The following is a 15,211-nucleotide window of genomic DNA, read 5'->3' on the forward strand; positions in this document are numbered from 1 at the left end:
TTCTTTTTTAGGGGTCTCTCTCCTGCTGTCTGTCTCAATTGTCAATTCAAAGGGCTTTATTGGCATGATAAACATATGTTTACATTGCCAAAGCAAGTGAAATATATTATAAACATTACACTCACAAATGTTCCAAAAGAATAAAGACATTTCAAATGTCCTATTATGTCTATATACAGTGTCTATATAAAGATTTGCAAATAGTTCAAGTACAAAGGGGAAAATAAATAAAAATAAATATAGGTTGTATTTAGAATGGCATTTGTTGGCATCTTCACTGGTTGCCCTTTTCTTGTGGCAACAGGTCCCAAATCTTGCTGCTGTGATTGCGCACTGTGGTATTTCACCCAATAGATGTGGGAGTTTATCAAAATTGGATTTGTTTTCGAATTCTTTGTGTATCTGTGTAATCTGAGGGAAATGTGTGTCTCTAATATGATCATACATTTGGCAGGAGGTTAGGAATTGCAGCTCAGTTTCCACCTCATTTTTTGGGCAGTGTGCACATAGCCTGTCTTCTCTTGAGAGCCAGGTCTGCCTACTGCGGCCTTTCTCAATAGCACTGCTCACTGAGTCTGTACATAGTCAAAGATTTCCTTAATTTTAGGTCAGTCACAATGGTCAGGTATTCTGCCACTGTGGACTCTCTGTTTAGGGCCACACAGCATTCTAGTTGGCTCTGTTTTTTTGTAAATTATTTCCAATGTGTCAAGTAATTATCTTTTGGTTTTCTCAGGATTTGGTTGGGTCTAATTGTGTTGCTGTACTCTGTGGGTTCGGTTTGTGTTTGTGAACAGTGCCCCAGGACCAGCTTGCTTAGGGGGCTCTTCTCCAGGTTAATCTCTCTGTACAGTAGGCTATGGCTTTGTTATGGGGGGTTTTGGAATCGCTTCCTTTCAGATGGTTGTAGAATTTAACGGCTCTTTTCTGGATTTTTATAATTAGCGGGTATCGGCCTAATTCTGTTCTGCATGCATTATTTTGTGTTTTACATTATACACGGAGGATATTTTTGCAGAATTCTGCATGCAGAGTCTCAATTTGGTGTTTGTCCCATTTTGTGAATTATTGGTTGGGAGCAGACCCCAGACCTCACAACCATAAAGGGCAATGGGTTCTTTAACTGATTCTAGTATTTTTTTGCCAGATCCTAATTGGTATGTCGAATTCTCTCTCTCTCTCTGTCTCTCATGGTGGACGCCGCCTTCCTTTAATCTGCTCTCTAATAACAACAGGCACGTCACTGACCAAGTGCGTGGAGGGGAGGGGAGTTTATTGAGGAGAGCAGAGTTGGGTCGCCTCCTGAGAGCTTCGACACCGCAGTCGCAGCAGACAGAGCAGAGCAACATCCACGGAACTTTTAGGGGAAGCAACCAATCAGTTTCTCTATCAGTCTCTCTCCGTCTCTCTCATTGCTCGAGCGACTGCCGAAGCCGAAGGAATGGAACGTCAGTTGCTGTGCTGTGAAGTGGAGACCACCCGGAGAGCTTACCAAGACTCGAACCTGCTCAACGACAGAGTTCTGCAGACCATGCTAAAAGCCGAAGACAGCTATCTCCCAGCAACGAACTACTTCAAATGTGTACAGAAAGAGATTGTACCTTGCATGAGAAGAATTGTTTCTACGTGGATGCTGGAGGTTTGTGCAAGAAACACTTTCTAACAGAAACATAACATTCCATTCACTGAAACATATCATAGGTCTAGCCTATATGCCCTTTGGAATAATAATAGGCAACATACGCTACTAACATGCGTCTATAAAGATTACTTGTCCTGTGTTGGTCAACGTTTTCTATAGGCCTACCTTTAAAATGTGTTTATTACATTATACCTAGTTATTCACCCAGTTTATCTTTTGGACTACATTAAGAGGTTGTCTGTGAGACTCATTGAGCCTAATTTTACCAGAGACATGCTGCAAATGACGTCAAATATTCCATTATATTATGTATTAAAGGGAACGAACAATTTAGTTCCATAATTCTCTAAATTAAAGTCAATGTACACGTATGCAGTCACAAGTGCCAAAATGCGCCATCTTTGTTTTCTTGTGGTTTATAGCACTTTTGTGTGTTTACATTTTTTATAATTTTGTCACTGATGTTTTCGATATAGTAGGCTAATTGAACTCATATGCATTTGGAGCTATGTTTATATTGTACAACTTGATAAAGCAAATTTACAACTGAACCATCAACGTGGTTGTGATAGTTGCAAAGGTCGGATCTAGTCTAAATATGGTTAATAGCTTCGATCCCTTTCGAGAGAATGCAATGAAAGTGTCATATAATGAAAGAAGAGACATTGCTTAAAATTTACATGATAAAAATGTTCTCGTGATGTGGACGAATATACTTTTTATTAATTTCTAAAGTTGCATGCTGTAATGTAATTCGGGCGCATGCTCCTTGTCCAATTTAGTGGCTTACAAAAAAGTTATTTTTGACCAGTATTATTTTAGCTATTCGGAATAAGACGATTCTGTCCGATTAAGTATACGTCTTGGACTGTTTACATTCAATTGTTACATGCTAAAACAATTTTAAAATATTAAAAACATTTTTGTTGAAAATATGACGAACTACAATTGCTTTCTACGCCATGTGCTTGCCTTGAGGCCGGCCACCTTTGTGTCCAGGAGTGAAATAAAATGTATGTCAAAATGTTGTAGATGAATCCAAAAGGTCTTACATCTGCATTTACGGTCACATAATATGCATTTATATGCATGCATGTATGACTCGTGTTATTGTTTGTTCTTTAAGATTACTTTGTAGTAGTGAGGGTCACCGATATGTAAAATCTCAGTTGCATTTTTCGATTTGATATTGATATCATATCGGTTTGTAGAAAGTACAGTTCATACAACTGCTTTCGGATTGCCCATTGGCTCTGGTGTAAATGTTCTGGTAGCCTAAAGCTACCCAACCAGGTTGAAAACAAGGGGATCTCATCCACAGTTGTTGGCCCATCAGCGGGCAATTAAGTATGCTTAAATCCGAAGATTTTTTTTGCATGCAGGAAGAGTCATGTATGCTTTTTGTTTACAGAACAGTGTAGGTTAACAGGGAGAATAAACCAATATCATGATATGCCTTGCTCATATCGATATCAAACGATACTGATATAATATTGAATTATCAATATTGGTGCCCACCACTACTTTGTAGTATATAGATATAGGCCTTTACAGGTATAGACTGCATATGTAACGCATCTTTCGTTTGGTTTTTGATCACAGGTGTGTGAGGAACAGAAATGCGAAGAGGAGGTTTTTCCCCTCGCTATGAATTTTTTGGACAGATATTTGTCTGTTGAACCGACAAAGAAGACCCGACTACAATTATTGGGAGCTACCTGCATGTTTCTGGCGTCTAAAATGAAGGAGACCATTCCGCTAACCGCAGAGAAGTTGTGCATATACACTGACAATTCCATCCGACCAATCGATTTGCTGGTAATTTGACTTCTCATTAGTTGGCCTTTACAGTTCTCATTAGTTGTAACCAATGTAGATTCTGTTAACGAGCTTTTGTATAATATAGTATAGTGTATGCCTATAATCATAACTATAATTGATGTGTTCATTATATTCCATATAGCCATGGTTAACTTTGGGAGATCAATCTTTTAAAATGAGAAAATAACTCATTCTGAATTAAATTCTCAAACCTAATTCCCATAACATACTGTATCAATGATTGTAATGATAAGTCATTGGCACAGTGGCAGAGGGTAGGCCTGTGTGGTGCATACCCCCTCTAGTGGTGTGTTGGTGTCTTGAACCCTTGCACATTGTCCCACTACAGGTTATTCTCTCTCTCACTCTCTCTCTCTCTCTCTCTCTCTCTCTCTCTCTCTCTCTCTCTCTCTCTCTCTCTCTCTCTCTCTCTCTCTTATCTACAGCAAATGGAACTACTAGTATTGAACAAACTGAAATGGGATCTAGCCTCAGTGACTCCGCACGATTTCATAGACCATTTCCTCTCCAAACTACCCATCCATCAGGACACCGAGCAAATCCTGCGCAAGCATGCCCAGACCTTTGTGGCCCTCTGTGCTACAGGTATGCATGATGGGAGCTCCACCACCACCTGCCTGTCTGTTGTTACAGATGTAGGACCTTAATTTGATCACCCTGTCGCAGGAGAACTTTCCTGCAATGCAGGACATTTAAAACTTGTAGTGTATTTGAGGTTTTAAAGGCTTCTGAAGTTTGTAATTTCCATTTAGACATTTCAGACTTGATTTTTCCTTACAAAAACATCCATTAATTATAATCCACATAATAATTCAGATTTCCTGTGACTGCAGGATTACTTACCTGCTGTAGCAAACTTTGTCAAATTAAGATCCTACATCTGTATACTGCTGACTGCTCTACTGTGCTCTTGCTGTTGTTTAGTGCTGCTGGTTTAGAGGGATGTTGTAGGCTTACATATCCAGCTGGATTATAGATATTCTGTCTGTGTGGTACTAAAGATGGGTTTTTAAGGTAAGCAGTTACATTGATATTTGTCAATGGTGTGATCAATCCCATAGTGAAAGCTGTGAGTTACATATATATTGTCTTCTCCTTATGTCTGATCAGTAGGGCAAATACTTCAGGGAGATACTTAGGCTTAGCTGCTGTTGCACCGTCCATTTTCCACCGTACAGAAATCCTTTAAGCTCTATCATAGGCCTGCACAATGGAAGACTGCTCTCCAATTGCAGGCTGAGTTTTAACTAAGATGATACTGAGGAGAATACCTGCTCTGTAGGTTTCAAACCTGTACCTCCTCAACAAAAGTGGATTTGTGCTAGAGGAAATATTTTGCCCTGTGGTAAGTCAGGGGAAAACTCAAGGTGCTGTTTGAAGTTACTGCATAATTTAGGAGATTGAATGAATCGGCCTGAAGGTGTTTTTTTGCTGGAGGTGGAGGGGGATAAAGGGGGTTTGGGCTGGAGGTGGAGGGGTAGAGGGTTTTAGGCTGGAGGTGGCGGGGGTAGGGAGTAGAAGACTAGAGAGTGTGAAAGCATGTTGAAGATCCTGTATGTCCTATTTGTGATGAGTAATACTTCTAAGGAAGGGATTGAACTATTCTGAACAAAAACGTAAGTGCAACATGCAACAATTTCTACAAAGTTACGTTTCATATAAGGAAGTACATTAATTGAGTCCTAATTTATGGATTTCACAAGACTGGGAATACAGATGTGCATGTGTTGGTCAAAGATACATAAGAAAAAGTAAGGCATGGACCAGAAAACCAGTCAGTATCTGGTATGACCATCATTTGCCTCATGCAGCACAACACATCTTCACATAGAGTTGATCAGGCTGTTAATTGTGACCTGTGGAATGTTGTCCCACTCCTCTTCAATGGCTGTGCGAAGTTGCTGGATATAAGCCGAAACTGGAACACGCTGTCGCACACGTCGATCCAGAGCATCCCAAACATGCTCAATGGAAGACATGACTGGTCAGTATGCAGGCCACTGGAACATTTTCAGCTTCCAGGAATTGTGTACAGATCCTTGCGACATGGGGCTGTGCATTATCATGCTGAAACATGAGGTTATGGCTGCAGATTAATGGCACGGCAATGGGCCTCAGGATCTCTTCACAGTATCTCTGTACATTCAAATTGCCATTGATCAAATGCAATTGTGTTCGTTGTCCGTACCTTATGCCTGCCCATACCACCATTGCCATGATGGGGCACTCAGTTGTGAGGCCAGTTGGACGTACTGCAAAATTCTCTAAAACGACGTGGAGGTGGCTTATGGTAGAGAAATTAACATTAAATTCTCTGGCAACAGCTCTGGTGGACATTCCTGCCAATTGCATGCTCCCGCAAAACTTGAGACATCTGTGGCATTGTGTTGTGTGACAAAAGTGCACATTTTAGAGTGGCCTTTTATTGTCCCCAGCACAAGGTGCACCTGTGTAATGGTAATGCTGTTTAATCAGCTTCTTGATATGCCACACCTGTCAGGTGGATGGATAACCTTGGCAAAGGAGAAATGCTCACTAACAGGGATAAAAACAAATTTGTGCACAACATTTGAGAGAAATAAGCTTTTTGTACATATGGAACATTTCTGGGAACTTTTATTTCAGCTCATGAAACATGGGACCAACACTTTACCTGTTGTGTTTATATTATTGTTCAGTGTAGTTTTGAACTGCTGCCAAATTGTTGTTGTCAAAGGTGTTTCGATAGGCTTTGACACACCCCTGTGAAATACCTCTGTGAAATACATTTACTGTACTTCCTTCATCTTGCCACCATAGAAGAGATGATCCGCTTTTTATAGCTCCTTTTTTCTGAGACTGTGGAGTCTCTTGTTTATATAGTTCCTTAAGGGCTGCTACTGGCTGGCATTCCTACATTTAATCTAAAGGCTTTTAGGGGAGCCTATGATTGGGTACATTTAGTGAGGATGTGATTGGTTAGATCTAGTGAGGATATGATTGGGTAGATTTAGAGAAGATATGATTGGGTAGATCTAGTGAGGATATTGGCCGAGATAATGGCTCTCTGGCTTGCCTTTATGCCAGTGTCAAGTTCAATTAATCTGACAGCTCTCTACCTCAACCCTTGTCTCTAAGCTCTTTGTGGTGCAGGCTCTTGTAATGGGAGCTCAGTCACAGTGATGCCTCATATTCTTTGCATGGGTTGGTGGGTTTAAAGGGGGCTTGTCTCCTAGACTGGGAGGCCCCCTAATTAATATGGTCAAATTAATGGCCTGGTGATTAGACCTGTTGTTTCACACAGTGTGCCTCGCCCGAGGAGCCCCTGTGTGTGTGTGTGTGTGTGTGTGTGTGTGTGTGTGTGTGTGTGTGTGTGTGTGTGTGTGTGTGTGTGTGTGTGTGTGTGTGTGTGTGTGTGTGTGTGTGTGTGTGTGTGTGTGTGTGTGTGTGTGTGTGTGTGTGGGCACCCCTGCCTGGAGTAGATGCATTGTCTCTCTAACCACTTAAAAATAGGAAGTGGGACATGATCTTTCCAGAGAGGGGTATCAGCAGAGCTAGTTGAAAGGTGATTTATTGCGTTGTGAGGCTGTGGAGAAGAGAAGGGAAAGGAGGTTTGGCTGCAGGGAGTAGAGGGGGTTTGGCTGGAGGGGGTAGAGAGGGTTTGAGCTGGAGGTGGGGGGGTAGAGAGGGTTTGGGCTGGAGGTGGAGGGCGTAAAGAGGGTTTGGGCTGGAGGGGGAGGGGGTAGAGGCAGTTTGGGCTGGAGGGGTTTTGAGCTAGAGGTAGAGGGGGTAGAGAGGGTTTGGGCTGGAGGTGGAAGGGGTAGAGGCAGTTTGGGGTGGAGGGGTTTTGGACCGGAGGTGGAGGGGGTTTAGGCTGGAGGTGGAGGGGGTTTGGGCCGGAGGTGAAAAGGGGGTAGAGGGTGTCTGAGCTGGAGGTCGGTGTTAGAGGGGGGTTTGAGCTAGAGGTAGAGGGGTGGAGGGGGTTTAGAGGTGAATGTCTCTCTTTCTCTGTGTGTGATTATTAAGAAGCTCTTTGGCTGAATAATAATTCATCACCAACTACATTATTCCAACAAGTGCAATAGGTTTCCCCTCTTATTTTAATTGCATGTTTTATCTGCTCTTTAATCTTACCTAATGTGCTGTATGCATGCCAATTTACTCTCTAAGTGGACAGAGAGAGGATGATAGAGAGGATAGAGAGAGGGGCTGGAGAAAGGAGGACAGAGCTGGGGCGTAGAGAGAGGGAGATGGAAGGGGAGGATAGAGAGAGGGGTCTGGAGAGAGGAGACGGGATGATGGCTGCAGGGGTGTAATAAGGGCTGGGACCTACAGCATTGGTCCTCAGTAGCAGGCAGGGCATCCTGCCACATATCAGTATTGTGTCACTAGAACTTTAGAATGCCTCTGTTCTGATTCTGCTGGACGCACGGTTTCTCTCCTCTCTGCCTTGCCATTATCTGGTTGTGTCACATTAAAACATTTCCCCCCTCCCCGTCACCTCTTCTCACCCCTCTCTTCCTCCCCCACACCTCCTCCTCACCCTTCACTGCCAAGGTGGTGGATGGAGAAGATGTGGATAGTTAGATTGGCCCATTGACATTTGTAATCTGTGTCTTGTTGTCTCACCCTGTGTCGCCTGCTCCCTACAGATAGTCAAGGGCCTGAGCTGCCTCGTTGCAGCCAGTGAACAAGGTCATTAGTGAATTGTTTGTGGATCAAATGCCTTGCTTCAGGAATTTGACCTGTTGCCTCTTCCTTCCTCTCTCTCTCTCTCTCTCTCTCTCTCTCTCTCTCTCTCTCTCTCTCTGTCTCTCTCTCTCTCTCTCTCTCTCTCTCTCTCTCTCTCTCTCTCTCTCTCTCTCTCTCTCTCTCACACAACGCATTCTCTCTCTCTCCCTCTCTCTCTCTGTCTCTCTCTCTCTCTCTCTGTCTCTCTCTCTCTCTGTCTCTCTCTCTCTCCTCTCTCTCTCTCTCTCCCTCTCTCTCTCTGTCTCTCTCTCTCTCTCTCTCTCCCTCTCTCTCTCTCTCCTCTCTCTCTCTCTCTCCCTCTCTCTCTCTGTCTCTCTCTCTCTCTCTCTCTCTCTCTCTCCCTCTCTCTTCTCTGTCTCTCTCTCTCTCTCTCTCTCTCTCTCTCTCTCTCTCTCCCTCTCTCTCTCTGTCTCTCTCTCTCTCTCTCTCTCTCTCTCTCTCCTCTCTCTCTCTGTCTCTCTCTCTCTCTCTCTCTCTCTCTCTCTCTCTCTCTCTCTCTCTCTCTCTCTCTCTCTCCCTCTCTCTCCTCTCTCCTCTCTCTCTCTCTCTCTCTCTCTCTCTCTCTTCTCTCTCTCCTCTCTCTCTCGCTCTCTCTCTCACCCTCTCTCTTTCTCTCTCTCTCTCTCTCTCCTCTCTCTCTCTCTCTCTCTCTCTCTCTCTCTCTCTCTCTCTCTCCTCTCTCTCTCTCTCTCTCTCTCTCTCTCTCTGTATCTCTCTCTGTATCTCTCCCTCTCTCTCTCTCTCTCTGTATCTCTCTCTCTCTGTATCTCTCTCTGTATCTCTCCCTCTCTCTCTCTCTCTCTCTCTCTCTCTCTCTCTGTATCTCTCTCTCTCTCTCTCTCTCTCTCTCTCTCTCTCTCTCTCTCTCTCTCTCTCTCTCTCTCTCTCTCTCCACACCAGATGTCAAATTCATTGCCAACCCTCCGTCAATGATCGCAGCGGGCAGTGTGGCGGCTGCTGTGCAGGGGCTGCATCTGAAGATGGACGATGCAATGTCATCCCAGCAACTGACTTACTTCCTGTCCCAAGTCATCAGAAGTGACCCGGTACGCGAGGACAACCCAGTCTCATTTATCTATGCCCGACGCTTTAGTCAGCTTGAGATGTATCTTCCACAGATTCCATTTATTGATCTGATTGCTTCCACTATGTGGTAACTCGTGGGGGAGAGAGGGGATGTGGAGCAGCAGGTAGCCATGCCATAAACCCTGTCTCTGAAAGGGGCTAGGAAATGAGAGGCGAGTGAAGTCAGCTCCACAACGACAGTGTGAAAACGTTCTCGCTCATTGTTCTATTGGTCATTGGTACAGGGGCCTAACTCTTGTGGCGTCCAAAAGGAAAGGAGAAAAACATCTAAATAAAATGAAAGTAGAGAAGACACCATCATTAAATGCACTTTTGAGCATGTACTTTTTTTCTAGAAGTCTGTTGTGCATATTCACATAACGAACACAGGACACAGTCCTAATTTCATAATTCAATACAGAATCTCTCATTATTTCAGAGGAATGTCACAAATTACTTTTTTTAAATAAAAACACTTTAAGCCATCCTCTCTTTTAGGTTAATAACTTAGCATTGTTAGCAATAGAATAACTTCTGAAACCTTCCTCACCCACTGGTCTGGCTCTAGTTTCCACAGGCCTCTGTGATCCAGGTAATAAGAAGCGTAATCATTAGAATGCTGTCCCTGGGGCACTCCTTCCCCCACCTGACTGAGGGTCTGGCCCTCTTATCCTTGGCCCAGTGAATTGCTTTAGCTCCTATTGTTTTGGGGCCAGAAATGGGTGCTAGCAGATTGGGTTTCCAGTCGTTCTGGATGTATTGTCTTCCTCCTAATCCTCACATAGTCACAGCCCTTCCCAGTAGAGTACCACTCTGCCCTTGCGGTTCTATGTGTGCTGCCACGACTCCTTAGCCGTGGTCATTGGTACCATTCTTATACTGTATACAGATGTAGGATCTTCATTTGAGACAGTTTGCTACAGCAGGAATATACGTCAGCAACAGGAAATGTGAATTATTTTGTGGATTATAATTCATGGATATTTTTTATAGGGGTTTATACATTTGACTTTCGGGCAAATCAAGTCTGAAATTTGAAAGTAGAAATTACAAACTTTAGAAGCCTTTTTAAACCTTGAATACACTACAAGTTTGAATTCCCTGCAGTACAGGGAAATTCTCATCAACAAAAGAGTGCTCAAATTAAGATCCTGCATCTGTATTGTTCAGATTGATTGAAAGTGTTTGTTAGAAGGCAGTCCAAAAGGCCACCTGTTAGTCAATTGCAAGTGGCACTCATTACTGAGAAACCATCTAACGTTAGTTCATATCTCATCACTAACGATGTGTCTCCCTCTGCAGGACTGTCTACGGGCGTGTCAGGAACAGATCGAGTCCTTATTGGAGACCAGTCTCCGTCAGGCACAGCAACACACTGTTTCCACGGACACCAAGAGCATGGATGAGGAGGTGGACCTCTCGTGCACGCCTACGGACGTGAGAGATGTGAACATCTGAGTGGGACAGTGTTGTCTGGTGCACTCCAAGGAGAGGCCATAGATGGAGGAGAGGGCTTCGGGGAGAGAAGAAGATGCGCTGATTGACACTGTCTCAGCAGCACCGCTCCCCGCTGACTGCGCTCTCACCTACTTACATACCTGTGCTCATAGCACAGGGACTGGTCTGGCCTGGCCTGAACGTCTTGTCTGGCTCCCAACATGTGTTGTAAGGGATCAGCCAGGGCTTCATTCCTACATTGCTCTCTGTCCCTTCACTGGTTTAAGGCAGCATAAATTGGGCGTGGTTCCAAAACAAGCTTGAATAAGAGAAGAAAATTAGATGTAGTGCTGTATGTGCAACATAGACAAACTATAGAATAATGAACCAGGTCTTCTTTTTGTTCAACAGATTGAGTACCATACACCTGCAATTTCTCACATAAAAAGCTAGTTTCAAGTTGTTTGATGACATAGGTGTTTTAAAGAGTGTTAAACCCACTTGTAAAGGAGCAGATGTTTTGCTGTGCCTGGTTTGTTTGGTATGTCCATGCTTGCCTCAACGTTTAACCAACTTTGAGATATTGTTTAGAAAATTGGTCTTCTAATCTCCTCTTATTTTTAAATGGAGAATGTAACCATATACAATGTATTTTGTTTAGCATACTTTTTCAATTATCATCAGAGGACTGTGGATTACCTCTGTCATAACTGCTGAGACACTGCCTTCGGAAGACAGCAAGCTAACCAGTAAGGTACAGTTACTTCAGAATGTCGTCAGGAAAAAGTCTACATTCTATTGTACTGAATACTTGCAGCATTGCATTCTGCTACAGAATGATTAGCTAGCTGTCCTGTATGCTCTCTCTATGTAAGCTAACATAGTCCACAGTCTTTATAGAATTGTTACTCTGTCTTACTTTCTAAAAACATTCCATCGGAAAAGCACTTTGGGTCAATAACTCTTTACTGACTATTTTTGAGAAGAATGGAATGGTTTGGGAACAACGACAGATTTGTCTCTGGGATGTCTAAATATGGTGTTATGTGGGAAAGGCAGGACATAGTAGGATGTTTTGGGGAAGTCTAATCTATTTATCCAGCTATTGTACCTGGACCCAAGCTTTCTTAATAGTAAAGACACAGTGAAAGATGGCGGTGCCATCCTCAGAAGACACCTTTCTATCAGTTCTTCTCATGACAGTTGATGACAGATTTGGAATTTTCTAACTGCTTGAATTGAATCTGAATCTTGTAATTTATAGTTACATGAACAACAACTATTTATTGCACAATATTCTATTGTCAAGGCCAGTGTGGATCATGATGACAGAAGACTATTTCATGTCAATATGTCAAACCATTCAATACTTTGAAAGGCATGCGAAGTGGAAATAAACTCAAAATATTACTATGAAATCATTGCATTGGCTTAGTGTACTGAATGTTGAGGAAAAGCTCAAATTAAAAAACAAAATGTTTTACATTTTCACCTGTCATAAAATAAACATTTAAAGGGCTTATATATCATTTTGCACAAATTCATATATGTCTTTTTTGTATTGTTAGAGATCTGTGGAGGATGAATCTGGAAGACATAACTGAAGTTGCTAAGGGGTTGCTAGGGGAGTGATAGGGGGGCATGAAGTACAGTATGTGGGTAAACTGCAGAATCAATGTGTTTGATTGTATAATGACAGAAAAATAATGAGTGAACACTCCTTATAATGAGGCTGCTATGGAGAAATATTCCCATTAAAGTTTCACGACTAAATGAAATTAAAAATAAAATAAAAACAATGCTTTCTTTCCTTATCAATTGTTTGCTGCTACTTTGTAGATATTTTTATTAAAATGTCAATATACTGCCATGTAATAAAATACATTTTCTCATAGAAAATTATATGATATTATTGATATTGTCCTTCTTTCATAGTTGTATTGGTATGTGATCAGATTTTTTTAAACTCTTGTTTTATGATTTCTGCTCGATCCAAATTGTTTTTCAAATAGAGCTCCTGTTTCCTTCACAATACCTAATGCCACAGACACAATTATCTGTTAATTTCATCTGAGTTTTACTTTTTTATTTGCCTATGATGATAGTTCTGGTATAACATTATAATTTAAAAAAAATATGATTTAATACCATTATCCAAATGGGTCCTGCAGGGAGCTAGTAGAAAGCATTGATTGAACCTGGTGCCATAATAACCAACCTGATGTAATAAAGTTGTTTAACTCCTTTATTACATCTTTATAAGCCCTTTTTAAGTTGTTTCAGTTAAGAAGCCTGTATCCCCCATTAGGTCGATGATGGCCCTATATATATATATATATGTGTGTATATAGATATATATATACTATATATATATTTATATATATACAGCTTTTGTACAAATTGAAAACAGATATGATGACTTTTGTAAATGGGATCTTTACCTATTAAGCCATAGGTTGTTTTCTGATAGCAATTTAACACCATTTTGATAAAAAATTATTAACATTGTGCCATCTTGTGTCATCAGCTCGAAACGACCAGAGACATGACATTATCAATCATGTGTTTTTACTGCACAATAAATGGAGAAAAAAAATGACCCAGGAGACTACTGCATCTTTTGTCTTTATAGTATGTTAGTGTCCCACACTGAGCCAATATTGTGTTTTTTTGTCATAAAATAAGAAAATACTGTACGCCTCTGGTCTCTGTGAGAAAAGTCAAGTAAATACATTGCATGGATATGATGCTGCTGTACAAGTCTTTCTCATTTTGATTCCTACCTAGTGGGGAACATTTGTTGAAAAGACATGGAGGGGGGGGGGGGGGGGGGGCAATAGAGAGGAAGGAGAGGGACATAGTACATACTATTTTGTTATGCATGGAATGCTTTTGAAGGGGGGTTCTGTATAGAGGAATGGAAAGGCTGAAACCCTAATCCTTTCTCACAGGCCAGTGAACATGAGCTGGACAAACAGTGAAGAATGGGCCAGGGCAGTGGAAGGAGAAGAGCAATGCTGTACCCCTGCCTCCTACCACCAGACCGTATCCCAAATGCCACCCTATTCCTTACTGAATGATGTAGGATCTTCATTTGAGCAACCTGTTGCAGGAGAATTTTCCTGTAGTATATTTGAGGTATTAAAAGGCGTCTGAAATTTGTAATTTCCACTTCGAAACTTCAGACTTGATTTTCCCTTACAGAAAATGTATCAACCCCTCCCCCCAAAAATGTCATTAATTACAGTCCATGTAATAATTCACAATTCCTTTTGATGCAGGATTATTGTCCTGCTGTAGCAAACTGGCTCAAATTAAGATCCAACATCTGTAGTGCACTACTTTGCCAGTCAGCCAACCGCATTGTGCCTCAGGTCAAACTGCACCACCATTGTTACGTCACACAATAGAACAGCTGCTATAGTAACCAGCCTCTTACTGCATAATGTCATTTATCAAACAGTAGCGAGAGCAGTAGCGTTATCCTCTTCATTAGCTTGTAAGATTGTAAATCTGCTTTTAGTTTCTGTCCTCCAGAGAGTTAACACAGTAACCATAAAGAGTTGTCTGTAAAGGGATGTACGCTGTGATGTGTAAATTAGTTACAGTATAACGACTGCAGGGTTTTCCTCTTATGTGACGACTTTCGATATCAGCTGTCGCTTGTCTAGAATACTGCTTTCTAGAGAATGCTGCTTTCTCTCTCTCCTTTTCTAAATGAACTCTCTTACCAACACAAAATGCTCTTACAGACAGTGTGCTTCTCAGAGTTGTCCACTTTGTGCTCTTGCATTTTCCACTGACATAGCATTATGAAGAAGAGGGTCATGGTCGTTGGCACACAGGTTTACAAGCAGTAAAGCTGGCAGCATTTGACGTGAAGTGCTGTTTGTTTGCAGAGCGGAGCCTTGAAGTAGAGAGAGAGATACCGGAGAGAGAGAGAGAGAGAGAGTGAGAGAAGAGAGAGCGAGAGCAATGCAATGTTATCGGTGGGCCTCAGTTCATGCCGCCAGTCCGATCCTCACCTGCTGCAGAGTGCTATAGGCCAGCTGTCCTTTCGGCAGCTGGCCCCTGCCTGCTTTGTCCTGCTGAGTTCTGATCCAGGCCTCTTCTAGGAAAAGGAAAATCAGAAAGGCAGCTGTCCAGCAGCATCAGGACAAAACCAGCCTGGCAGGCAGCAGCATTGTGCAGACAGCCTCTGTGGCTCTCATTCACTCTCAACCAACTGTAGTGGCATGTGGTGTCACAGGGTCCCAGAGGAAGGCTCATATCACCCTCTGCTGGAGGGTCCAGAACAGATTGAGCAGATTGAGATTGAGTCTGATAATGAGGCAATCAATATGGTTGTTGTCATACTTCCACCTTTCTATAGAATTTGGGGTCACACTTTAAATAAACAAAAATGTTCAATAGTTTATGAAGTCATCATAAGACCTATATAGATGCATGCTTCAGAAATCATTCCTAATGGCTGCAGAGAGTGAGAAAAGACTA

At 42.2% G+C, this 15,211-nt stretch overlaps 1 protein-coding gene across 1 annotated transcript; it reads left to right on the forward strand.

Annotated features, from left to right (window-relative positions):
- Positions 1 to 1,270: 1,270 nt before the first annotated feature.
- Positions 1,271 to 13,297, forward strand: LOC129862043 (G1/S-specific cyclin-D1-like). The gene is made up of 5 exons (XM_055933369.1): positions 1,271 to 1,639; positions 3,245 to 3,460; positions 3,910 to 4,069; positions 9,116 to 9,261; positions 10,583 to 13,297. The coding sequence occupies exons 1-5, from the start codon at positions 1,442 to 1,444 to the stop codon at positions 10,736 to 10,738; spliced, it is 876 nt and encodes a 291-aa protein (XP_055789344.1). The 5' UTR covers positions 1,271 to 1,441; the 3' UTR covers positions 10,739 to 13,297.
- The last annotated feature ends 1,914 nt before the right edge of the window (positions 13,298 to 15,211 follow it).

The sequence above is a fragment of the Salvelinus fontinalis genome, chromosome 9 (assembly GCF_029448725.1).
Source record: "Salvelinus fontinalis isolate EN_2023a chromosome 9, ASM2944872v1, whole genome shotgun sequence".
Taxonomy (NCBI): domain Eukaryota; kingdom Metazoa; phylum Chordata; class Actinopteri; order Salmoniformes; family Salmonidae; genus Salvelinus; species Salvelinus fontinalis.